Consider the following 26,717-nt stretch of genomic DNA (forward strand, 5'->3'; position numbering starts at 1 on the left):
CAGATTTTTTGTCTTGAGTGACTCTAAAAAAATGAATAGATTTAAGATAGAAATAATTAAGCAGTTGTTAAGTGAGTATGAAAGGTAATAAAATAACTATAATATATTAAAAAAAAAAAGATTCAATCATATTTTAGAGGAGAAAAGACATTTCAGAAGGAAATTAAAACTGCAATTGGGGTTTTTTTTAGCCTTTGCCACTAGGTTTCAGAAGTTGTTTAAAAGAAGTACCTCACATTCAAGTATGGTAACATACCTAGTTTATGTAATCTGTACTGTCTATATGTTCTGCTGTCACATAGACATGCCTATGTCCACGTACATTTAAGCTACAAAACTCACAGATCACACGGTCAGTGATTCCATTGCTTTTTCATTATTGCGACATTTACAGTACATGGTACAATTGACCATCTCCAGTGCTGTGCAAGATTTATAATATAGATTTATAGGATTTACTAACCATACTGGAAGTAGAAAAGATGTGCTGTCCTGTGGAGTTTTGTCATCATTAGTTGAGAAAGTTTTAAAACAAGTGGGGAAGTCGTGACCCAGTACTGCAGATCAAAAAACTGCTAATTAAATATTTATTTCTTCTGTAACTGTGCTGTGTTTTGCCTGTAGCATGACTTTTATAGAAAATGTTTACTCTATTGATGAGGGGTCTGTATGTAGTGCTTGACACCAACTTTATGTATGTGTAACATTCATGTGTCCTGATACTCCAAAGGGCCTTATAGCCTCAAATGTTGAATGAATGGTCCAGGGTCTAGCATCCTTCCGATGCAAGTGATTATCCTGTAGGAAAGTCTTGTCCACGAAATATATTCTTTTGGCCTTTCATTTTAAAAAAAAGAATTTGTTAATCTAGAATGAATCTTGCCTACACTGGGCACCTGGACAGGTTTAATCTAAGAATAATGAAGAGCTGTAAAACATTTTCAGAAGAAGCTGCTTTTCATTTTTTAAGGCAACTTTCTGAGGTAGCTGGACTACAGGAGGCAGAGGTGGTGGTAATCTTATGCTTCATGAGAAGCATAAATTAGTGGGTTGAAAGTAATTGAAAAGGTCAATTGGGCATGGTGTAGTTATCCCAGGGCTGCAGTTCATCCCATAACTAACTGTGGACCTTTTGTCTACTTGTATGCCTAGGTTAATATAGCAGTCACAGTTGAATAGATGTGGATAGCATAGGTGCGGTTGTGAGATTCTTGAAATAAATTACATTTCCTATCATGCATTTTTAGATTCCCAAAAATGTGGTAGGTAGAATAGCAATAAAGTAGACAGTAGACTGTTGTTACCCAAAACAGAAAGAGCGTTACTTTTTTTTAAGCTATAAACTCTTAGAGAAAAACAATGCACAATTATAAAGAATAATTGTGAATATTTCCAAAACTTTAGCTTGCGGACCTTAAAATTGAACTATAAATTTTCAGAATTATGAACACTGTATATGAAGCCTGTTTCATGATTGAATAAATAATGTCTAGAATTTAACTTTGGAACATGTTTTATTGAAATGAAAAATAATTGTGGGAAATTCCTGAAAGTAGTTGTAATTATATCTCAAGGGGACAAAATTATGCTGTTTTGTGGCAGAACATATAATTTTCACCACATATAGCTCCTCATTAATTTTTTTTAACTTTCTAAATTACTTTTATTTCAGTTGTTCCAGAGCCAGACAGGCAGCCAAAACCATCAGTCTCACCTTTTGAAGTCTGTCTATAATCTTTTAGTGTAATGATACAAATGTCTAATAAGACAAGTAAAAATTGAAGCTTAACAAATTTTTTCTTTAGGCAGGGGATATTTGGTGAGACCTTGTCCCTTGCACGACTGATGGCTTTGACGAAAGTTGAATTTGCTATCCCTGTTGGTATTCAGTGACATGTTGGCTTCATCAAGTATAGCCTGGCCTTCCAGACCAGGTTCTGACTGGGCCTTCTGTCTCCCCTCTATTTTCTTTGCTTTTTGGCTTTTTAATTTGCATATCAGAGATGTGAATATGCATATAAGGTGACACTGTATAATACCAATACAGCGTGATTTTTTTAGTTAGTTCTGCTGAACAGTTCAGACATGCCAAATCAGTTTCATGTCAGTCAGCCAGGCAATAAATCACATAACCAATTCGTGTTTGAAAGTAGTAGAACCAACAGAAATTCAATTCCATCTCAACAAAATGGCAAGTGACTTTTTCTTAGCTGATATTGCCCTCAGGAGCCATCTGACCAACAAGGTAATTCAAAAGATACTGACTCGTATTGGCTTTTCTTCCACCTTCTTCCACTTTACCTTTACTTTTCCCCACTTATCCACCACCCCCAAGTACCCACCAGTAGTCAAAATATACATGTGACATTTGTCTAGCTCTCTTGATCATATCAAGATTCCTAATAATTTCTTCTCTTTATCCTATAAATCAGTTCGGCTTTTTTAGAGCTGTTCATATGTTTTCCATTTACTAATTTCATCCTAAGGAGGAGCTTTTTAAATTGAAAGAAAAACCTTTCCTCAGCAATCTTGTAAAAATGTAAAAATTCTAATGGGGGTATTCAGCTAACATTAATCCTTTTCCACCCATTTAAAAAGGTGAGCTAGAGAAGAAATGGGGACTAAATTTTGTCCACATTTTTGTTTTGAAAAAAAACACTGCTGTCTTCAAATAGATTTGGCTTTAGGCGTACAAGAGCTAGATGGTATAAAAAGTGACTTGGATTTGTAAATTAGGTGAAAGAAATTAGTAGTCTGTAGATACTGAACTAATATGATTATATCAAAGGTTATTTCATTCTTGCTAGAGACAACAGTTATTGCAGCATGAAGGTCTCTGATGAAGCAAAAAGTTTGTAGCATAGACTGTAAAGTCAATTTGATTTTCTAGATTGGAAGAAACTTATTTCTTAATACCCATTGTTATTTTGGTCTATTATTAATCTCTGTAATTCTCTGCTATGTCATTGTAATAAATATTTTGCCATATTACTGCAGTTTTTTGCATTAAAAAGAAAAGCTGGTTATCTGTAGTGAATAAAAGTATGAATCTTTACTTGATTTTACTTTTTTTCTTTTTATAGAAGCTGCAAAGAATCAATCCTCCTTACTGTTGTTCAACCTTACCCTGTAAGTATTGTCAGTGTTTTCTGAATTAGTTTCCTAGCAACATATCACCTTCTTTTTCTGCCTGTATTCTGTCCATGTCTCTACCTTATCTGTGCAATAAAAAGAAATGAGTGCAATAAGGGCTGTATCTCTTAAAGGTGATGTTTAAGACAGTGTTACCGTGTCCTTCACTCATAGGCTGTATTATAAGTTAAATAACAGTAGTGTCTTTAAACTCATACCAGGGAGATCAGTAGAGCAGGATGCCGAGTTTTACTTCAGTTTCTGATTTGTTGCGGTATCTAGGTTTTTCTTGGTTCTGCCTTGGTCCCACAGAGTTATGCTGCTGTAACAAACCACCTGTACCCTGTGTGAGGGAGGGCTCTGTCTGCGTCTCCAGTGCAGAACTTGTGGAGGTGAGGGGAAAGAAGAGACAGACAGGCGATTGCGTGAGATTGGCTTGAAGGGACTGGGACAAACTGCAGCCCACTTTGGAGCTGGTTTATGTGACGTGCCTCTGTGGTTTGTGGGAGTGGATTCGTGGCCTGTCAACTCAAACCCATCTCCCATGAGAAAAGGAGAGAAGCCAAGCCAGGGGAGGAAGCGCATACGTCTCTTGCCATACATCCATGCACAGCCATGCATATGTTGTGGGCTGCTGAGGGGCTTCAGTCATGCATCAGGAGATTCAGATTCAGCAGGTCCATTCAACTACCTGTTGGCTAGCCTGATAAACAGTAGCTTTTATTAGCAAGGAATAATTGCAGCCTTTTCATCCAAGAATAGGAGGTGGATTTGGCACAAAGATGTGAAAACAAGTTTATCTGATGAAGCTGCCAAAATGTACATCTTGCTAATGCAACTTGGCCAGTTCTGTGTGCCTTTGTACTAGTCATTAGCCTTTCTGGTTAGTTTTGAGGTGGCCATGTAGTTCTGCTGGTCCTGCACCCTTTCTAGAAGCCAGTCTGCACTGCAACTAATTAATGGGGAAAAAGCATGCATTCCGCAGCAAAACCAGGCAGGGGCTGCCACTCTGCTGTAAGGCTACTGTCAGGAAGGTGAGCTGGGATCTGGTCAACATCAGCCACCTTAAATGAAAATGCAGACATGGTCTTATTAACTGCCTTTAAAGCTTGCTGGTTTACAGTCAGTGGTTTCGATCACAGTGAACATATATATTATATGGGGAAAAGAGATCCTCACTCGCTTTTCTTTTTTATGCAAGTTTCAACCATTGACAGACTTCATTCTTTTCTTTAAATGTCAGGTGAAGAAAGGGCATATGCTTTAGTGCAGCTATATGTAGTCCTTAAAAGTGGACAGTAAAGTGTGGCGTTACATGTCTATGAGGTGCTGTGGCCTGTTATCACTACACTGCTGGTCTGAGAGCAAGGCTATATGTACTGAATGTAAGGGAATCTAAAACCCAAATAAACTGTGCACTCTGTGTTCAATGGAAGACCTTACAGCACAGATACAGTCCTGCTCCAGCCTTTAACCTGGAGAAGAAGGAAAGTCATGACTGGTATCTTCTCCAAGGGCAAGTCCTACCTAACCAACCTAGTGGCTTTCTGTGATGGAGTGACTACATCAGTGAACAAGAGAAGGGCTACACATGTCATCTATCTAGATTTCTGTAAAGCCTTTTACACAGTCCCACACAATATCCTTCTCCAAAAATTGGTGAGAGATTTGATTCATGGACTGTTAGGTGGATAAGGAATTGGTTGGATGGTAGCATCCAGAGGGTGGTGGTCAGTGGCTCAGAGTCTCAGTGGACATTGGTGACAAGTGGTCCGTATTGGGACCAGTGTTATATAATATCTTCATTAGTGACATAGACAAAGTGCATCCTCAGCAGATTTGCAGATGACACCAAGCTGAGTGGTGCGGTTGACACTCCTGAAGGATGGTATACCATCCAGAGGGACCTGGACAAGCTTGAGAAGTGGGCCCATGGGAATCTCCTGAGGTTTAACAAGACCAAGTGCAAGATGCTACACCTAAGTCAGGGCAATTCCTGGTATCAATACAGGCTGGGGGATGAACGCTTCAAGAGCAGCCCCGCAGAGAAGGACTTGGGGGTGCTGGTGGATGAGAGGTTGGATGTGAGCTGGCAGCATGTGCTTGTAGCCCAGAAAGCCAAATATATCCTGGCTTCATCAAAAGCAGTGTGGCAAGCAGGGTGAGGGGGGTGATTCTGCCGTGCTTCTCTGTGGTGAGACACCACCTGGAGTACTGTATCCAGTTCTGGGGTCCCCAGCACCCCAGCACCAAAAGGACATGGACCTGTTGGAGTGAGTCCAGAGGAGGGACACCAAGATGATTAGAGGGATGGAGCACCTCTCCTATAAGGAAAGACTGACAGAATTGGGATTGTTCAGCCTAGAGAAGAGAAGGCTTTGGAGCAACTTAATTGTAGCCTTCCAGTACCAAGAAAGATGGAGAAAGAGACATTTTACAAGGGCGTGTAATGACAGAATAAGGGGAAATGGCTTCAAACCAAAAGAGAGTAGGTTTAGATTAGGTATTAAGAGAAGTTCTTCACTTTGAGGATGATGAGGTACTGGGACAGGTTGTGCAGAGAAGTTATGAACGCCCCATCCCTGGAGGTGTTCAGGGCCAGGTTGGATGGAGCTCTGAGCAACCTGGTCTAGTAAAAGGTGTCCCTGTCCACGGCAGGGTGATTGGAACTAGATGGTCTTTATGGTCTCTTCCATTGTATGATTCTATAATTCTGTGATTCTATGATTCCCAGCTCTTTGGGTCCAAGCTCTGTGTGAGGCCTGACAAGGCAGAATCTGCTCCTCTCATTATGTAGCAACAAAAATTAAAAAATAACTGAATCTCCTCTAGATGTCACTGAGCTAAGGATGGCACTGAAACACTTTACTGTCCAGTCAGCCATTTGGACTGATGTGCCCATTTTATACATATATTTGTGTTGTTCCACTCTGGTATGTCTGTCAGAGTCACCCAGCTCTACCTTAACAGACAAAGAACTCTTGTATTTGGGGAGGATGGACATTTTATCTCATGTAGGCATGAAGATTGCCTCCCCAAGAATGTGCACGGAGCAATTAGAAGACGAGATTGATATATGCATATTGATTCTAACTTTGATTGACCCATTTTTTCCCCAGAGTCTGGATGCTTCAGTGGAATGAGCTAGCTGGGAGAGCCTCAACTGCAGGATTGTTGCACCCTGCACATCTCATCTATTTGTGCAGTATTATTTTACCTCCCTACCTATCTAAACCAGTATTTTATTGATTCGTAGCATCCTTCCCTTACCACTTTTCACTCCTAGTTTTTCTGCAGTGAAAACAAAGGTGTGCATAGGGATGTGGAGCAGTTGAGATGCTGCCAGTGTGTGCAGCCAGATTTGGGCCCTGAAGCAATGCAAGTTTGTGCAAAGCTTGGGATGCAAAGTCTCCTGGGTGTTCCTGACTCATCTCAAACATCTGGTCCACGCTGGTCCTCATGCTGCCACAATGTTGCTGTCAGTAGTGCCTGAGCCTATTGGGTCAAATCCCTTTCAGCTCTGAAGTCCTGGGTGTTGCTGCACTCCAGCTGTGTACCTGTCCTGGTCTTCTGCACAGGGGGTCCTCTGACAAATACAGTTTGTCTTACAGTTTGGAAACAATATTTATGTCTTCAAAAATTACAATGTATTTTCCCCATCTCTTTAATATTGCCCTCCTCCATGTTTCCTTTTACTATTTTGCCAGTAAAACATGGAGTAGCAACCAGGCAAAGGAAAAGTAAGAACTTTTAAGTAAAGACTGAATTTTTTCCCCATTCTTGGCAGGAATACGTCTTTACAAACATTTCGTCAATCTCTCCTCTTGATGGTGATTTTCCTTCTACCATTGCATGAAAAATATCTGCCCAGATGAATTACAAGAGTGCTGTTTCTTAAATGTTTTTATTAGCACTATTTAGAGTGTGTTTTGGTTTTGCATTCAGCTAAACATCCTTTGAGATTGCAGGTGAAAGTAGACATGATCTACATTTATAGTACTCTGTAGTTCGCTCAGTACTCTTTGAAAGCTTTCGCAGATCATTTTTGCTTACATGCATTGTTTTGTTTAATGCTGAAACTCATTAAAATTTCATTTTAATTATGACCAAACCAAAGCACTAGGCCATCTTTTTCTTTCCGTCAGTATACAAATCTCTGCTGGGTTCTTATCACCATTGTTTATAAGAAAGTCACTGAGCAGTTGAAGCAGCTCAAAGTTTAGATTTCTGGAAGTGTAGCATTTGATTATAATTTCTGACCATTTTATTCTGTGAATGAACTATCATTCTGACTGTTGCCTTATTAAGTTTTAAGCATTACTCAAATCAAATAACTTGCCTATTTGATATCTCTTCAGATTTTATGTGCAGAGATCATTTGATAGCTTGCTTTCATGATTAATCTCTTAAGCTCCTTGGATGAAGTCCAGACCCAGCTGAGATCTATGGCAATTTTGCTGTGCTTTAAATTCTGCAATGGGAAAAGATAGGATCTTTTTCTGTTTTGAAAGACATGCTTCTTGTTATATGTCTGAGACAGAACCTTTGCAGAAAAACTACAATAAATAACATTTATGGATCATAATGATTGTGGCAACAATCTTACAGGGAGTCTATGGGACTAATGATCAGATTATGATTACTATCTAAAAATGGTAAAATATAAGTAATGCAAATAGTAAAATACAATTGTCTATGATAGATTGTTGGGTTTTAAGAGAGAACCCACATCTGATCACTAATTCAGCAATTAAATTTGTGCCAAGAGTTTAACAAAGAAATACTCCTGATGATGATCTGTCAGTGCCATGTGGTTATAAAAAATTATTGTTTGGTAAAACTTCTCTGTTTTATATCTTCCATGTCCCTACCTGCTCTTCTGCAATGCTCTTGTGAGCCAATGTAGTTGTTTCAGCCTCATTCAGAGCTATGAATTACCATATTTAGTTTGCCTTTGGGCATTATGTTCTTTTTCATTTAATAAATTTAATTCCTCCCTAAATTTTGGCTTATATAATTACTGTTAGAAGTGGACCAAAAAGTCAACACATTTTTGCAGTCATGCATTTTTTTTCCTTATTTCCTGGCAAACGTATTTTATATTAAACTAATGACTATTTTTGAGTAACAAGCTTAAAATTTATTGTATATATACACTCTGTGTCTATGTAAAAACTACATTTTCTGTAGTTTTAAATGTAGTATTTCTGATTTTGATACTGTCACAGAGCAGGTTTTCTTTTCACCTTGTGACTGTCCTATAGTGCTATAATTTTACTTCTTTGTGGTAGCTCAGTACTACACTGTGCTCTTCTAAATACTAAAGCCTTCTTTTTCTTGAGCATGAATAAAGATTTTGTTGTTGCAGCACTTCTACTGGCAAGAGCACTCAAAGAGGCTTTTTCAGCAAATAAAAACCACTTCCCTTAGAATCTCCCCCAAATTGTAGTCTACCTGCAAAAGGCACAAAGTACGAGATGTTGTTATTTTCATCAGAAAAGTTTCTCACAAAATGTAGGATTTTTTTTTTCTAAGATCTATCGAAAAATGACCTGCTATAATGCTGCTGACAAAAATAGTATCTAATTTTGAGGAGTCCAGAAAATTAGAAAATCACATTTTGTAGAAAGTCTCCTCTTGTTATAGCAATCTGTTGTGTTTTGACCCTGCTGATGGATGCCCATTTATTGCAGTCCATAGTAAGCAGGATTCAAAGTAGGGTCTTGATCTTCACTGGCATTTCCTTCAGGCAAATGTCTGCGCAATGCTTCATTTTTCTTGTTAGCAGTTTCTCTACTGTTTAAATGATTAGCTGATTTTTTTTCCTGAATTCTGTGTAAACAAGTAAAAATTATTTAAAATCCTGATAACTTTGAGCTTTTAATAGGAAACAGTGCTTAGGTCACACAGAGTGCAGTTTGAGGGTTTTTGAATTATTTTGACTCCTTGTTAAAAAGCGTGCCCTCGTTTTGCAAAAGTCACTCAAATTAAGCTGTTTTTATCTGTGACATTGCAAATACTTTACTTGCAGTGATAAATGTTCCGCATTAGTGTAAACACCTCCTGCTTAAGGTCATTAACTGTGGGTAATGGCTTCCATTTGACTAAAAGACAGAGCATTAGAAACAAATGAACCTGACACTCTGAAAATCATTAATTGATAACATTCTTCTACAAACCTAAAGACATTAAAATAGAATAGAGCAGCATATCATCTTGCTGAGGCTTTGTTAGACAAACAAGTTTCGACAGTCAAACCCGACTTTTCCTAGGTATTTGCTGCATTCCTTGGAAACCCTTCTTTTCTCAAAGAGAAAACATCAAGTGCGAAGTTGATGCAGAGGTAGAAACAATGAGATTGTGCAATTAAATGCAAAATCTGTGCTATTACTCAAACCTTTAACCAGCAGAGAACGTTCCCCCAAATGCCTAGCACAGCTGTTTTAGTTTTTCTTACACCCCTGGTTTATAGTTTGAAGCCTTTTGGAAAGCAATCTGCTTCCAAGCTCACCCAGAGTGTCTGGCAAAGGGCCAGAGTCCTGCCCATATTGCTGCAAGAGAAGTGGAAATGGAAGGAAGGCCCATTTTTTATGATAGACCATGGTGTGCTCCTGTGGCTGTGCAATACATACATTAAACTCCATGTTCTGAAGGAGCTCTTGGGAACTCACATATGTTCAAATCTTTCAGTTGTCTTTGACTCCCCTATGGCATTTTTGCAATAGCATAGTTTAAGTATTTATGCCCCTTGCAAGTGACTTTTGAGGTTGTAGAGAGGAAAAGAGAGGTTGTAGAGAGCAACAGAGACACATAGCAGTTTGCCAGATTTGCTCTATGGGAATAACCTTGCCAGAATCTGGAGAGCATTTGGCAGTCTGCCTATTAAGAGTGGCCAGACTGGTGACTCATCTGCAATAAGAGCAAACAACTGTACAAAGCTTCTTCCAGCAAGAAAATTAAGTGAAAGCAACTCTTTCCCCTGTGTCCTTGCAAGGTAAAGCTGGTAACCTGGTCCTATAGCAATGCTGCCCTGTGGCAGTGGGAAACAACAGGTTGCAGTCCATTACTTGGGTGCCATGACTATCCCCGTTCCGCACTGCAGAGGACTACATGGAGAGGAGGAAAATTAGAGAAGACATCTGTAGAGTTGTTATATTAGTCATGGTACTGTTGTATACTATGTCATTCTAGGAATCAGCTCTAGAGTACAATAGGTAAGCTGCTTCAGCCATATCCTTGTTGTCCCCTCTTGCTGAAGAAGTCAACAGGGTCCTCCACACTGAGATACTGACCTTTTTCTTTTTTTTTTCTTTTTTTTTTTTTAACTTACTTTGGTTTTGATGGTTGTTTCACATCTCCAGAAATTATTGCATGTTTCTGATATTTCCTAGGAGAACGTGGCATCATTTTTTTCTTGTTCACTGAGCCTATGGTTAATAGTTACTATGTTCTCAATGTGATAATAAATCAGAGGCATAGAGAAATAAGCTTGAGACTTCTTCCAGCTAGTTACGAAATACAAGGCGTCTGCATCACAAGAAAATAACTTTTTTAACAGTTTCAGCAGAGATCAGAGACAACAAGAGCATGTGGCCTTGAACTACTCTATCACTCCTGCAGATTGTTAGTTCAGTCAAAATTTGTGATAGCGACAAGACTTCCTGTTTTTACAGGGACTGCTGTCGTGCTGCATTGGTCATCACTAGTGATGCCTGCCCTTGTTTCTCCCAAACAAACCAGCATGAGTTAGTTTTTTCATTATCCAAAACTAGTCAGGCCACTTCTAAGGAGTTAGAGTAAGATTATGAAAACCTTAATTCATATTTTACTAGAAAATAAAGGATTAAAGTCTGGCCCGAAGAAGACTAGTGATTTTCAGCCAAAGCCAGAATTTCTTCCATTGCCCATTATCAAGGTTATGGAGTTAGGCAATGCTGTGTTTGTAGCTGACCTGATTGACTATGAATATTTAATTTGTTACTAAAAAGAGTTGTTATCTAAACTCCACAAATGGAACGACTCTTTTCTTCCAAGGGCTGAACACTTCATCACAGGAGAATCTGTTGTATAATATAGTAGGTAAAAGTCAAGCAGGTCCAAAAAGAAAATTAGGAATGCTTCTAGACTTCTAACCCATGAAGCCCTACAAAGTGTTTGACCTATTGAAGGCAAGCCTTACACAAGGTGTGTTTAGGGGATACCTTCCGGGGAAGCCTGCTGGCCTGCAAGGTGCCTCTTGGTGCTTTTCACCTGTGTTTCAAAATGGACTAATACAGTGAGATGCCACTATATTTGGAGAGGTCTCAGACACTTTTTTTTGGCAAAAATAATGTGTATATCTATCTAGTGGATCACAGATTATCAAAAATTTTCCATTCAGTGTTTGATGAAGGGTCACTGGTAGGTCACTGGTCAGTGAACATTCTTGCAGACAAGTTTTGCTGACAGCAGTCATTGTGGAAGAACTAGGAGGAATTTGTGTGTACACTGAGAGCCCTCCTCATCACTCTAGTCTGACAGTAGGATAACTTGCAGTAACTGCAGTATGCATTGGTGATTCCTTATGTGTATGTACATATGTATTATCCAAGGATGCATTATGGTTTGACTGTATTTCTCTTCTGCAGTGAACATCATGCAAAGTATTGCAGTATACATGGAGTTCCCAGTGTGAGAGAAACAGTCAATAACTGAAAAGGGAAAGAAAGGTTTTAATTTGAAATTATATGATATATCTTGTCATCATCTTTTCTTCCAGTCTCCTAAATCAGCTTTTATTAGTGCTGCAAAAAAGGCAAGATTGAAGTCCAATCCTGTCAAAGTGCGCTTCTCAGAAGAAGTAATTATCAATGGCCAGGTGTCGGTGAGTATTTAGCTATTTAACCTCAGAAAGGACTGAGCATTTCATCCAAAGGTATGGCTCATAGCTGGAAAGGGAGGGAATTATGTGGTAGAAATAACAGTGATAGACTTGAAAGGAAAGGGTTTTTTCTGTTTCTAAAGTTTTCCAAAGACCTTTTTTAAGTCCATTGGGCCCATAATTTTGTGAAAAATATGTCTCTTAAAATAAAATTAAAATACTAGTGAATGCATTTTATGGTGATAGTGCATATACGTCTGTCTTTATAGTCTTGATAGTGCTTGCTTGTTGTTTGTTATTTGTTTGTTTTTTCAGACCAGTTTTGTATCACTAAAACCCCTAAGCTCAAGAGAAGTACCATGTTAGGAAAACATTACCTTACAGACTTCTTTAAAACCTGTTTTATCTACTTGAACTTGTTGTTTTCAACCCTTAGGCAAAGTCAGCCTCCCTTTGAGAGGCACTGAACTTCTCCTTAAACATGAACTCCCAGATAATTTTCATAATTTCCCAGAGCATCATTCCACTCTGATATCTTATGCAACTCTCTAATCTATTTTTCTGTTTTATTGAAAATGTTTCAATTTCAGAGATAATGTTCATTGTCAGAGAGATAGTATATAGGGAAAGACAATACTACAAGCCAGACATAAAATGTATGTGAAAGGTTTTATTTTTCCAGACACAGACTTATAGAGGGCAGCTGTAATGAGCATGCCTAGACCCTTGGAGAACACTGATATTTCTGCATTCAGTTTGGACCACAACACTTTTCCTTTTCAGTTGTTTCCTTTCCATCTGATTTATGTACGTCTCTATAGAACAGTGTTTAGGTTTCCCTTGTTGCGTGTTGTAATCTGATTCACTAATTTGCTTGACAGGAAACAGTTAAAGACAACTCGCTTCTTTTCATGCCAAATGTTCTAAAGGTGTATCTTGAAAATGGACAAACCAAATCTTTCCGTTTTGACTGCAGCACTTCAATAAAGGTAGGCTGGATATACCTTGGTATGAGACCTTCAGTAATTATCATTTACTTGGAACGTTTTAAGAACAGTGGTGTGCTCAGTTGGGGTTAAAGTCGTAGTTCAGAAATAATGAGGATTTGGTTTGTTTTTCTGCTGCTAAAAACATATTTATTTTCAATGAAGAAGGAGTGATGATTGTAATGTGCCTGGAGCACAATTAATAATGCATAGTCCTATCGTTTGATACGCTGACAAACACAAGCATGATTTGTCAGCAAAAGTCAGGAGCTGAGAAGATTAAGATGTTGGTTGCTAATTGAATATCATCTAGCTTATCATCCAGTGAAATTAGGATGGGATATCGTAGGCTTATGTCAGTGATGAATTGCTCACTTCAGTATAATGCACTTTATGCTTTCCATATCGCATTTCACATACAGAAATGAAAAAGTGAAACCCTGGCACACAACTGAGGCTGCTAGGGAGTGTCTGTGACACTGTTCAATGTAGGTTCCCAAATCAGAGGCATCATCAGTGTCTGTGAGAGCCTTGGAGTAGTGTAGTAAGCAACGCGACTAGAGCTGTTGGGCATGCTGCTGGTCTCCTAAGCCTTATTGTTTGGGTAAACTAGTTTTAACACAGATTGGTTACCAAATCTGGTTCACTGCATGGAGTGTGCATGGTTGGGACACCGAGACCTGAGAGATGCATGGGTGGGAACGATCAGTGGAGACCGAGGATGCAATTCTCAGCTACATTGTCAGCTTTTACTAGTTTTAAGGGATTTTAAAACTATGCATATTTGAAGAAAGGCTGCCTTTGCGCTCACTGTGATACAGCAACATGCTCAATCAATTAGAATAGCAGAGAAAGTGATTTGCGAAGGTAGACAGGAGGAAATTCACTCCACTGTGATGGTAAAACAGACACTGAAGTCACACTTAAAAATGCAGTATTTGTTAATAGTTCATATATATACCTGAGGCGTAAGTTGAGTGCAGGTAATGGATACAAGCCTCCACTCTACATCCATGGGATACTGAATTTCTTCAGTCCATCTGAGAATTTGTTTAGGTGAAGAAATAGGAGGCATGATTCATAATGAAGTCTCATACCTTTCTAAGGCCCACGAGCTGACTTTCCAGTATTTTCTGTTATGAACATAAAAACAACCAACCCGTTCCAGGATGTTTTGCCCCTGAAGATCAATCTTTAGCCATCACATTGCATTAGTAGTTCTGTCATGGATGTGTCATTTACTGTAAGACCGTATGTCAAATCTGAAGTCATTTTCACAGGCACCCATGTGGGCTCAGCTATGTAGCTGTATTGATGTTGTAAACCTGCTCTGACCTTAGTCATTTTACTATTTGTAGGAATAATATCTTTTGCATCTAATTCAGGCAATTATATATTTTGAGGCCTTGCATGTGTGTGTATGGGTGGGTGTGGATTGTTGCTTCTTTGCTTAACTGAGGTGAAGTAGACATGCCCCAGTCGAGTCAAGGTAAATGCAGTTTTTTTCCATGCCTAGCAGGTCAGTGGTACACTACTTATTAAGGAAGGTGCAAGCAGCACCTAACCTGCAGTTCTCACTTTCCTTATTGCTGGGAGGTAGCACCTGGGCTGATTCTTAAGTTACTGGATGACAGGATATCTAGCAAAAAATTTAGTGCACTAATTCAGCACTATGTGCCTTTACTTCATATTTTAAAAGCTTCAAGACAGCTAGTGGAAAACAGTGCCATTATTACTCCCTCTTAAAAGCTTACACTTAATATTATGCTTCTTCATGTTACTGTTATGCCCCTTGTCTTTATAGCACAGTTTAGGAGTATAAATAAAAATAGATTTAATGTGTAAGCAATAAATTCGCCATTAGTCAGAATAGTATAATATTAGGTTCCATTATTTAGAGTGATTGCTTGCAATTCACTAATACTGTCATATTCTTTACATTGTACAAAATTGTCCCATCCTCCCACATACATTTTTTTGTCCTTCCACCAACTTGGTCTTGATTTTCCATAAGCACACTGTAATTGATTAATTAATCTTCCTCAATTATGTTAAAACTCTTGGATTACAATTCATCATGATCTCCTTAGTTAAGTCCTATCCATCTGGATACTTATGTATATCAAAAATTTTTTTTGAGGGATAGAACTTGTCACCAACATGTGATGCGTTATTATGTATTTCTTTTTCCTACAGCATTCACTAAAGCAAAAGATACCTTGTCAGATGATATTAATAATCTGCATACATTTACAAAGTGTTATATGAAAGTAAAGTAGGGATTAATTGAGTGGTTTTGTGAAGAGGTTTGTTTAGCTGTTATTTTAGAAACAGTCATTCTCAAGTTAACTACCCTTAGGCATAATCCACTGTGAAAGAAAACTAATCGAAAGTCTCTAATATTGGGGGTTTCTACTATAAATTGATATGGTCTGTCAATTTACAACTATTGTTCTGCACAGGTATCATCATCATTGACTTTTCTGTGAGCATTTAAAACTCAGGAAGTGGACTTAAAAACCTTGTCATAACAACAAATAAAGACCATTAATTTTTTTTTTTTTTGTTGAACATATAAATTTGTTTTGTACTGCTTGATGGCCCTGCCGCAATGAAGTGAAGAGACTAGTGGCAAGATCTTCTCTCCTTTGCTGATGTTTTTTATTTCCAGGGAGAGAGAGGGATATGATTTAAAGGCCACACCAGTATAATTTGCATATTAAACCACAGAGAATGTTGTCCATTCAGAGCAATCCCATATATATACTTTTCACGTTCGTGTCTGGTACCATCTTGGGGATGTTTGATTGTAAAGGTACTGACTTTTCACTGGGTGAACAGGTGTGATGTCCTGTACACTTGTACAGAACAGGCATGAAACCTGGGCTTCCACTCTGTGGAGGTACATGCAGGGTGGGGGGCACTGAATAACTCAGTCCCAAGCATTTTGTGAATTTAAGTACATTTTATGAATCCTTTGTTAATTAGGATGTCATCTTAACACTCCAAGAAAAGCTTTCCATCAAGTGTATTGAACACTTTTCCCTGATGCTGGAGCAGAGGGTTGAAGGATCTGGAACAAAACTCCTTTTGCTACATGAACAGGAGACTCTAACTCAGGTTTGTGAAATGCTGTGTGAAAACAGATATTAATGAGATGGATTAATCAGTAAATTATCCATCTTTTTCGTTACTCAAGTGAGTTATCAACAAGATTTATAGTTTGATCCTGTCTATCAAACAGCAACAGTATTTAGATGTGGTTGTAAGAATCAGGTTCTCACAGGAAACAAATATTTTTTCTGTTACAAATGTCATATTTCATTGCTTCATTGGGCCATTCAGAAGTATTAAGAAGTTCTGAGAACCACAGTCTGCCCAAATTTCTTTAAAAACCTTATTTTGATTTTGGTTCCAGCCTGATAATACAGATCTGTATCTGGGTGACAGAGAATAATGTTCCTCTTTCTGAGGAAGTCGGGTTTGTCTCATTTACACAGTAATACCTTATGTCTCTTCAGTGATGATGAATTGTGACCCAGAAAACAGTGGTGTGACTTTCTTCTTTAGATCAGGGAGGTGTGACTAAAGGTGAAGTTGCTTCATAGTTACCAGTGGAGTACACTGATTTTAGCTGCTTATCATTTTGCCAAATTGTTAAGACTGAAATTTTCCCTTGTATTTCTGAGTTTTAGGAAAACATTAGCATATTTTTAATTTCAACTAAATTTGAAAAAGAAAAAAAATAGAAATGGATTCTTAGACAAAATGGGACAAAATTACAGAATCTCCTTGATCCTATAGTTAGAGTCCATGTAATGGTATGATGGAGCTTAGTTTGCCAGCTAACAGTCTTTCTAGCATTTTCTAATCTTTAAGCACTTGCTTTTGCCATGTTAACATTCTTTTCTTGTGGATATAAGCTACCCAATGATTGCACAATATCCAAAAGTACTCAATACTGGCTGTCCTGGCCTAGCTCACTCCTTTGAAGTAATTGGTAAAATTCTCATTGAAATCAGAAGGATCAGAGTAAACCAACTCAGCAAGCTTTCAAAACTCCCATCCCGAGCTTTTATTTATATATAGAGTATGTCTAGATGCTTAAGAATGAGGTCAGAGACAATGTGAGATAAATACATCTTTTGAAAATTGTTAGGGCAAGACAGAGAATTCATTGGGTATTTTTAAAAGTATAGTTTTATAAAGTAAAGCTGTAGGTTATAAAGTACCCTAACTCTTTAACTGCATTAGCCTAATTGAATAAGTTAGATAAACTACATTAATTCTGGGGGTGTCTTCTTTGAAGTTCCTATAAAATCAGCAAAATACTTTAATTTTCCATTATGATGTTGCTGCTGACCATGACTTACAATGGTTTTTTTGGATTGTTACCCTTTCATCCAGTTTTTCATTAGCTATGTGGTGGTCTCCTGTGAATATACCTGGAATAGAATGTTAGAGGTTTAACAAAGTTTTGCTGACCAACAAGCAAAGCGGTCTTTGTAATTTTTTAGTATATTGGGTCTCAGTCAGAAGTCATAAAGTAGATCTCTCGATCCAGGAAAAAGACCTAATTTCTTGCAAATTGCCTAATGGGTTAAAATAAGCAAGAGGAAGTGAGGAAAGTATTCAAGCTGGGCCTTACCTGTGTTCTCAGGCAGTCTAAGAAATAAAATGTGACTTCTCCCCAAAAACCTGCTCATTTTAGTCCTGCTGAAGCTCAACTCAGTTTGTATTTCACTTGGATGGTTTTTATTAAGGTCTGTTTTTTCTGTCCTTTCACTCTGATTTTGAGTGAATTCTGTTGCTTTGAGGATAAGTTGTATCAGGCAGTCATGCCTATACAAGTCTAAAAGTCTTTCCAAAAGATTATAAATATGATGTTTTTAGGTGAAGAACTTAGTAGCCCATGGCAGAGCTGTTTGATGGATAGAATTGTTTTTCTTGCTACCACGCGGCTCTGAAGCAAGGTCACATTGCCTGAGACTACAGAGTGCGTGGCTAAACCAGGGTTGCCAACCTCTAATATTTTTATTGTACTATCCTAGGTGACCCAAAGGCCAAGCTCGCACAAGATGAGGTGTCTTTTCAGGATTAGCTTTGTCCCAAAGGATCCCATTGATCTTTTAAGAAGAGATCCAGTTGCTTTTGAATATCTCTATGTACAGGTAAGTGAAAGTACAGCCATTGTTAATGTAAAGGAGAATAAAGAAATGGACTTATTGTATATATAAATTTAAGTTTTCACATAGAAAGTGTGGCTGCTGTAAATCCTGGCTTTGTTTTCTGCTGCATAAAGCCAATGAATGCACTTGGGGAATGTGCAAATCTCTATCATCTGCAAAGTCCCCTTTCTTCGTAAGTCTCTCTAAACAGTAATGCTTTGATATCTTTCCAAAGTATATTTGGCTTTAGAAAAGAGTGAAGCTGAATTAATTGCTAATACTTATTTATGGTATTGTAATATCAGACAGAAATGATGTCTGAAAAGGAACTTCGGTAAGATGGATGGGAAAACTGATGGACAAGCAATGTGGTTCTCTTGAGTATCTCACCAGGTAGAATCCTGCTATCCTGAGTCCAGATGCACTCTTTGTGATGCAGGATTACTCTTCTCCCCAGGAAGGATGAAGAGAGCTAAGGTCAAAATACTCATGCCTTCTGCTCTCAGGCAAAAGTACTGGTATTCTTCCTAAGTACCCATGTCGAAGTGAGCATCTGACACATCTGAGAGCAACAGTCCTACCTTCAGCATGGTCCTGCTTCTGGGTTTGGAGTTACTCTACATGCAACGTTAATGAAAAAAAACCCAAAACTGAAAACAGCAACAACAAAAAAAGCCCAAATAATTTATTTTTAGTGCAAGATTTTTTAACTTCATGCTCCCTCTACTGGTTTCTTGTCAGAGCTGTAACGATGTGGTTCAGGAAAGATTTGGACCAGAACTGAAATACGACATTGCCCTGCGGTTGGCTGCGTTACAAATGTATATTGCAACTGTGACCACCAAGCAAACTCAGAAAATTTCTCTCAAATACATAGAGTAAGTTGAGAATGCTGTGTATCCTTAAAAAGTGAAACATTAGTAGTAACTAGTAGATTCTTTAAGGTTGTTTCTTTAATATGTCTGTATGTATGCACCAATTTTAGGTTTATTCTTTGTCACTGAAATTGATTCAAGTGTGTTAAGAGCAACATATATGGTCCTTTTGGTGCATTTACCTTTTGGTCATCTGTTTAGGCATATGAAGTAGCCTATATATGTAAATAAATAGCTTATAAATGTAAGTAAGATTAACTCATCTGCTTTCCGTGATTTAAGATCTAAGTTTATATGGTCTGAATCTTAAAGTTTTAGTAGAGATTGTTATAGTAAAATTCAGATAATGGCTTGATTCAGAAGACAGTAGGGTCATAGATTCCATTGTGTAATATTTCTTAAATGCAAAAGTATCCCAGCAGGCACCTGTCTTATGTTAGACAACATGTATATGTATCTACAAAGAAAAAGAAAAATCCAGAGTGAGAATGCGTACATCTGCTTGGAGTAAAAAAAAAAAAAACGAAGCAGCAAAAAAACTGTAACAAAATCCATAACAAAATAAAAACCCAAACCCTAAAACTTTTGTTACTGTTGCGTAGTTTATTTGCAGAATAAAAGTAACTGTTACACACTCAGTCTTGTAGAGTTTATCCACCATATTGAAGATCATGTTATATTCTATCCTATTAATGAATCAGCAAAAATAACTACTTAGAAGTGATAAGTCAGTCTTCTATCAAAAGAGGTGCTTCAAGCAGAAAAAAAATTGGTAAAAGGAGGGAGACTGTTTTTGAGAGGGACCCTCTCCCCCCTCACCAAAAAAAGTATAAGTGATAAAGAAAATGACTCTCTGGTTTGTGTGTTCTAAAGGAAGCCTCAAAAATAAAATTGCATCTGACATTACCTTGTAAATTATCTGCTATTTTAATTCTGTAATGGTGCTTGCCTATATAATTAAGTGGTGTTTAACATAGACTTTAAACATCAAACTTAAACATTTTTTCTGAATGGCACAATTGAAGAGGTGGGAGGGATAGAAGAGAGATTATTTATCATTTTAAAACATCTTTTTCATAATAAATATATAGTTCGAATCTAGAAAAATAATATGTTATTGCAGAACCCTGTACTTGATCAACTCTCCTTCTGTTTTCAGGTGATCGTTCACTTGACATCGTAGTCACCAGTCTTTAGATAAATAATCATCACAGAAATGTGAAATTAAATATATGCCTTTTATTGCAGAAAAGAATGGGGATTAGAGACTTTTCTTCCATCTGCTGTGCTGCAAAGCATGAAAGAAAAGAACATAAAGAAAGCACTTTCCCATCTTGTCAAAGCAAATCAAAACCTAGTTCCTCCAGGAAAAAAGGTATTAAATTTGCATCTTAATGGAAAATATGTTTTAAAAAAGAGAAAGGGTTGCACATATGAGAAACATTTAAGGCTAATCCTTCGGAGAAACAGCTAGTCATTATATTTTCAGAGATTTAACTTCAGATGCTCGTACAACATAGCCAAGAACAATTATATATAATCAATTATGCCCCAACTAAACTATGTTCTTATCTTGAGAATGACAGAGAACTGGTTATTAACACATCATGTATGATAAAGATATATATTTTTAAAAATTAATTTAGTGCTTTCTATGAATAGTAGACTCGTTAGGAAAGTTATTGTTCTCTCTATGATGCTCTCATCTGAATTACATTAACCTATGTGCTGGACATAAATGTTTTTCAGATTGTTTTCTGTTACACTGTAGAGAGGGACTTTTTGCTGGCCGAGATCTCACTGGATAGTTGATGGTCCTTACAGTAAATTACCCTCTTTACTGTTGTAAAATGCTTTTCTTAGCACTAAGCTTTCAGTTCAGCTGGATAAAACATGGAGAAGACAGTATCTCTGAGAAATATCTTTGTTACATGCATACAACTAAGGCTACTTTTAGACACAGTAATGAGGTTTATTAATGCAGGTCGTCTAGTCTGTCTTTGTAGTCAATGGAGAGAAACAGGCACTTCGAGGGAGGAATTCATCCCATCCCACATTAGGAACCAAAAATAGGTCAGATTAGTTGTGTCCTAGAAATGCTTATTTCTCTTCATGGACTGTAAAAAGAATTTAAGAGTGACTAGTTGAGACATAAAATGATTTGAATCCTGCTTCATGACACTTTTTTTCTGAACCAAAAAATTTCAAAATAGCTGGTGCCTGAGCTGAGGTTCATTGCAGTCAGCAGAAATCTTTCTAGGAGGTTTCAGATCACATCATGACTGTGAACATAGCTCTATGTGTTTGACCTGTGAAGCTCAGGAAGAAAGGCCACCTCTCTGAAGCACTGCATGTCTCCTTTACTGCTGAAACTAAAGCTAAATTATGCCAATTGCTTATTATTTATCCTGGTAGAGTAAATTTGGGTTCATTTTGGAAGCCATCACTGCTGGAGACCTTGCAGGTGTAAGGTATGCCTTACAGTGGCATACAGTATCAGTTATTGGTTAGGAGAGATATTGCAACAGTCCCTTCCTGCAGCAAGCAGTCTTTCTAGGTTCGCTTCACTTTTTTTTTGGTTTGAGCTTTGGAAATATATTGTTTCCCTTTCTGCTTTTTTTTTTTTTTACCAGGTAGGTCTCATAAGCAAAGCATCTGAACTCATCGTCACCTTCTGTCTCACTTGTAGGTAGTAACACAGGAACTGATTTCTTTCTGGGATCTTCTCATTCTCAGGGAAGCTGAGAAGGGAAGCTTCTCACTCTCAGGATTCTCCTGTTTTTTACAACCCCTATGTATTTGTCCACTGAGTGAACACGTAGTGAAGGAAAAGGGAAAGCACTATCACTAGTTGCTCTGCTTCAGATCCATTTCTTTCTTGGTGTCTAGAAAAAACTTAGGCTAGGAGCTCTGAAAATGTTATTCAAGATCAAATAATTTTTTGAATTAGACTTCCAGTGGCTGAAAGGAGACTAGCAAATGAGATGAGACTGTTTTATATTATCTTTCAAAAGTCTAGATATAAGGACTTTACCACCAGGGAGGTAAAAGGTTTGGATCCAGACTGTTTGGGTGAAATGAACTGTTTCTTGTTTCCATTCTGTCTCATAAAGTATTTCCAAGTTTTATTTCCTAGGTAGGGAGTTTAAGTTCAGAGGAGAAAAAAAGGAGACAAATTATTACATGTATTACATGATATGATCTTATGTATTGATGTGCTGTATTTAGCTTTCAGGTTTATTACCTACTAAATATAGTGGAAGAGTTTCATTTTACAAAGTAGGAAATACAGTAACGAGTTGGAATAATATGCCAAGTACGATAAGTACCTAGCAAGATGTAATATACATAACTGACAAAAGCAAATTCTTTGTTCTTTTTCTCTATATAGGTGCATAAACATTAAAGAACTGATGGAGTTTATGAATGGAGAGCTTCTTAGCCTTGAAATCCCTCAATGAACAGATGTTTAATCTGAGCACTTTTAACATTTTCCCTTCATTGAATCAGTTACGATGTTACTGCAGTGCTCTGATCTGCCCATTCTGAAGTCCTCAGTGCATTTTAACTAAACAAGCAAGATATTAATGTTAAGAATGAAACAGTTTCTCCTCATCTGAAATTCAAGCATGTATAGATTTAGTTTCAGGCTCCAAAGAGCTGTTTTTGCAGTCCATTCTCCTTATATTACACAAATACGTTTTCTTTCTGAATTTTGTAATGTGATGATTTTCACAACTACCTCTTACGCCTGTTTCTCCTTTCTCAGCTCTCTGCTCTGCAAGCCAAGGTGCATTATCTAAAGTTCCTCAGTGATCTGCGATTATATGGAGGGCGTGTTTTCAAGGCAACACTAGTGGTAACATTCCTCTTAAAACAGTCTTTCTCTTCTCTTGATTTTTTCATCAATGCTTTTTTTTTTTTTTTGCAAAAGCTGGATTATATAATTTTCTTTAGAAATTTAGGTTTTATTCATACACTTAAAAATCATTGTTAATTGAATCAAATCACTTTTTTTTAATTTTCATCTTGAAAATAACATACCTGATATAATTTGAACTTTACTGGGAATTTGGAGATAGGTAGCACTTTTCTAGCAAGTAACACCATCCAATTAACTATTGAATGCTAAAATTATTACTCTGGAAAAATCTTAATGACAACATTTTTCTTTTAACAGAAGGAGAGTCCATCCATCTGTCTGTCCATCTAACTGCCCATCTAAAAACTAGAGTACAATCAACATCCAGCAGGAAATTCCTTTACTCTTTGTTTTTAATTACGAATCAAGTATGCTCTTGTATATCTTCTTAGAAAAAACATATTAATCTGTAATGTAGAAATGCCATGGAAATGTAGTCCTATGTAACTGCAAGTTATCACTGAAAGTGATTTCTGTCACTATGCCATAGCTATCATGTTTCTTACTTCTGCTTTTTTCATTTCTTCTGCTAAAGCAGGGAGAAAAGCGTTCAGAAGTAACGCTGTTAGTGGGGCCACGATACGGAATCAGCCATGTGATAAACACCAAAACAAACCTCGTGGCTCTCCTGGCAGACTTCAGCCATGTGAACAGAATTGAGATGTTTACAGAAGATGAAAGCAATGTTAGAGTTGAGCTGCATGTCTTAGATGTAAAAGTAAGTTTGTTCTTAATTTATTTTGATATAATATCTATAAATAATGTTTTTGTCTTTATTTGAATATTATATCAAGCCATACTGTTCTGAATATTTTCATGCCAGTAATACTCTGAGGGTGCATTTTTAGCTCTTTATTTGGACAGTGCATGTATACTATGGCTTGGGCATTTGAGGGCCCTACAGCATACCAGACTGGTACTTTGCAGCACTTTTATTCTGTTTTGATTTTTCTCTTGGCTGACCCCAGGCAACTGGCTTTGTTGTTGTCTTCCTGGATTTCCATGGTTAGAAGAGATGATGATGAAATTGGTCTTCTTTTGAAGCTCCTTCTAATAGACAATATTATTACCATTGGAAGTGTAATAGACAATATTATTACCATTAGAGAATCACCAGCTGCATCAAACCAGTGTCCCCTGAAATCCAGTGTTACATCTGCAAAGTTCACTGCAAGCAACCACATAGCAGTTACCAATTAGGTAAACTGTAGAAAAGCATGGGTTTTTTTCTTAGCTTTTGTAATTCTAGTTCAGTGCTTTGCCCTGCATAATATATTCGGAGATGCTCGTCATCTACCTCTAGTTGTTTAATTTCTCTTGAATCCCACGTAATACTTTGCATCTGTGGCATCTACTGGCAAAATGAGTGTAGTTTTGTACGTTATATTGTCCTGGTTCTTCTTGGTGTGGTTTCTATTTGGTTTTGAAGTGAAATGCTTCATGGACTTTCTAGGACATAATAAGGATAACTAGGGACTGAAGGAATAGTTCTTGAAATGTATGTATTTGATTAAAATAAATAGAGCCTAACAGTTTTTTCTGCTTACCCAGCTATACAGAAAAAGCATACGCAAGGAATGTTTTACTAAGCTTTTGCTTTGAATGCTTTATTGACCTGGAACTGTTTCCATGTATTTACATTAATGAAAAAAAATTGCTGTAAATTAATCGAGATGCTCTTTGACAGCAACCTAAGAGAAATTTACAGGTTGGTAAACGTAGCATCTCTTTCACCTTACTTAGCAGTGGTGACATCTGAGGATCTCAGGCTTCTTTACCTGTTAACACTGCTGTGCTAAACTCATAGCCCTCTTGTAAGAAAGCTGTTATCACCTTTTTACAGATGGAGAAATTAAATCCTTCCCATCTGCTCATATGCAACACAGTATGCCATAGTATTTTTTATTACCATGGTTTTATGTTGCTTTATATTATAATACTGTTACTCTCTTATTGCAAATTGTGTATATCTCCATCTCCTTGCATTTCAACACATTTAGTCTTAAAGTCAGCGAGATTGGCTTAAAGTTACAAATCTAGGAGGCTCTGGATGGAATTTGAAAAAAAAAATGCCTCTGTGGGGCACGGGTAGGGGTTGTCACTATGTCCTATGAAGGAGATGCAGGCACACACAGGTAGGTATTCTCAACTGATGTTTTCATCCCTTAACTTACCCTAAGGTAACAGGTTCATATATACAGGTTCTGAATATGCCAGTATATGTCATATATGCCATTATTTTCTTCACGAAGGGACAGTTCCGATTTTTATTGTTTGTTTCTTTTAATACATTTCCAATTATGTGTCACTTGGCAGAAGAAGGCAAAAAAGTTTAGCTGTCACAAGACTTTTCAGCAGATTAACAGTAGTTCACATAACTGTTTTCAGCAATTTGAGGTTTCTGTAGAGTTCATCTCTTTCTGCCAATCACTGCAGAAAATTTGAGATGAATATATCATTTCAAGTTTTAGTTTTTAGTAGTCGCTCAAAAGAACAGAGATTAATTAAACTGATGTGAGTTTAATAATTTAGAGCAACTCTAATGGCTATAGTTCAATATCTCGAAAGAAGATTGGAAGCTCAAGCTGTAGCAAAAAATATGTTAAAGAAAAAAAACCACATAAATTTTTCTGCGTTCCTGAAAACTGTTTATAGGACATTCAGGGCAGCCGGGACATTTTGGCCTAAGATACTGCAGCACAGGCATTTAAAAACTCATCAGACCTATTCTGGGTTTGGTAGTAAGCTATGATCATCGGTTATGTTTTGGCCACAGCTTCTACCAGAATCAGTTGTCTTTTTACTAGTAAGGGGCTGAGTAGGTTGGAGAGCCATCCTTGTTGCATGTAATGTTCTTCCTGGAAAGAATGATGCAGGTCCTTGCATATGTCTTGTGACAGTGGGCTCTGCATGCTAGATCATGATAAATTGTCACAAATGTCCACATAGCTATGAGTCACTACAAAATGTGAGTGATAAGATGGGTTGTCTACAGTATAATTTCTATCTATGCATCATAGTAAGGGCTTCATTTTTATTTCCTGTCTAGGAATTATAGAGGCTAGACACCTTAAAATAAATTTGAGGAGAACAGCTTTTGGTGTTAAAAGCTGCAGACATATGAACAAAATTTTTAGACAAAGAAATGTAAATATGATGGCAAAAGAAAAGGGATTTAAAGAAAATATATTTCGTATGGATATCTCAGGTTCCATGCTTGCTAGCCTGGCAGCCATAGTTTTTCAGAGCTCTGAGGTCTCTCATTTTTGTTGGTCTGGATTTTTTTTACAGTGCTTTTTGTTTGTTTTCTTTGCTGATCTCCCTTCTGAAGATCTTTCTACATTCTGAGGATCTTTCTCCATTCTCTTTGTCTCTATTTATCTGCTTATTTTTTCACTGTTTGTCTTTTCAGTAATGCCAGGCCACAAACACTGAAATCTTTTAACCTGTCACTGCCTCTGCTTTGTAATGATAATTTTAACCATGCTACTGTGTTTTCTGAACCTCAGCTTTCCCATGTCTTGCTTCCCATGTCTTGCTTCATTACATATGCTTTGTGCACCTTATTTTCTGAATCTGTGGATTCGCATACTACTACAAGACTCCAATGCCTAATGTACCAGATTCTTAATCCATGGCAGATTCATGTTCATGGCTAGGCTTCGCGAACGAAGATTTGGGAAGGCTCTATCCACATTTGTTACAGGCGCGCTGGTGGCTTATGAGGCCAATACGTGACAGACATATCCGATTGCAAAAGGCACAGCAGAAAGA

At 37.4% G+C, this 26,717-nt stretch overlaps 1 protein-coding gene across 5 annotated transcripts in view; it reads left to right on the forward strand.

The window, feature by feature from the left end:
- FRMPD4 (FERM and PDZ domain containing 4) overlaps window positions 1-26,717 on the forward strand; it is a 299,178-nt gene that overhangs the window by 264,664 nt on the left and 7,797 nt on the right. For all 5 annotated transcript variants that reach the window (XM_017812340.1, XM_017812344.1, XM_017812343.1 and 2 more), the window contains 9 exons: window positions 3,084-3,129; window positions 11,891-11,995; window positions 12,874-12,981; window positions 15,967-16,098; window positions 18,030-18,149; window positions 18,888-19,024; window positions 20,270-20,396; window positions 22,791-22,880; window positions 23,479-23,661. In XM_017812340.1, coding sequence (XP_017667829.1) covers window positions 3,084-3,129; window positions 11,891-11,995; window positions 12,874-12,981; window positions 15,967-16,098; window positions 18,030-18,149; window positions 18,888-19,024; window positions 20,270-20,396; window positions 22,791-22,880; window positions 23,479-23,661 — 1,048 coding nt within the window. The remainder of the gene's footprint in view (window positions 1-3,083; window positions 3,130-11,890; window positions 11,996-12,873; window positions 12,982-15,966; window positions 16,099-18,029; window positions 18,150-18,887; window positions 19,025-20,269; window positions 20,397-22,790; window positions 22,881-23,478; window positions 23,662-26,717) is intronic.

The sequence above is a fragment of the Lepidothrix coronata genome, unplaced genomic scaffold (assembly GCF_001604755.1).
Source record: "Lepidothrix coronata isolate B3197 unplaced genomic scaffold, Lepidothrix_coronata-1.0 Scaffold35, whole genome shotgun sequence".
Classification (NCBI taxonomy): Eukaryota; Metazoa; Chordata; class Aves; order Passeriformes; family Pipridae; genus Lepidothrix; species Lepidothrix coronata.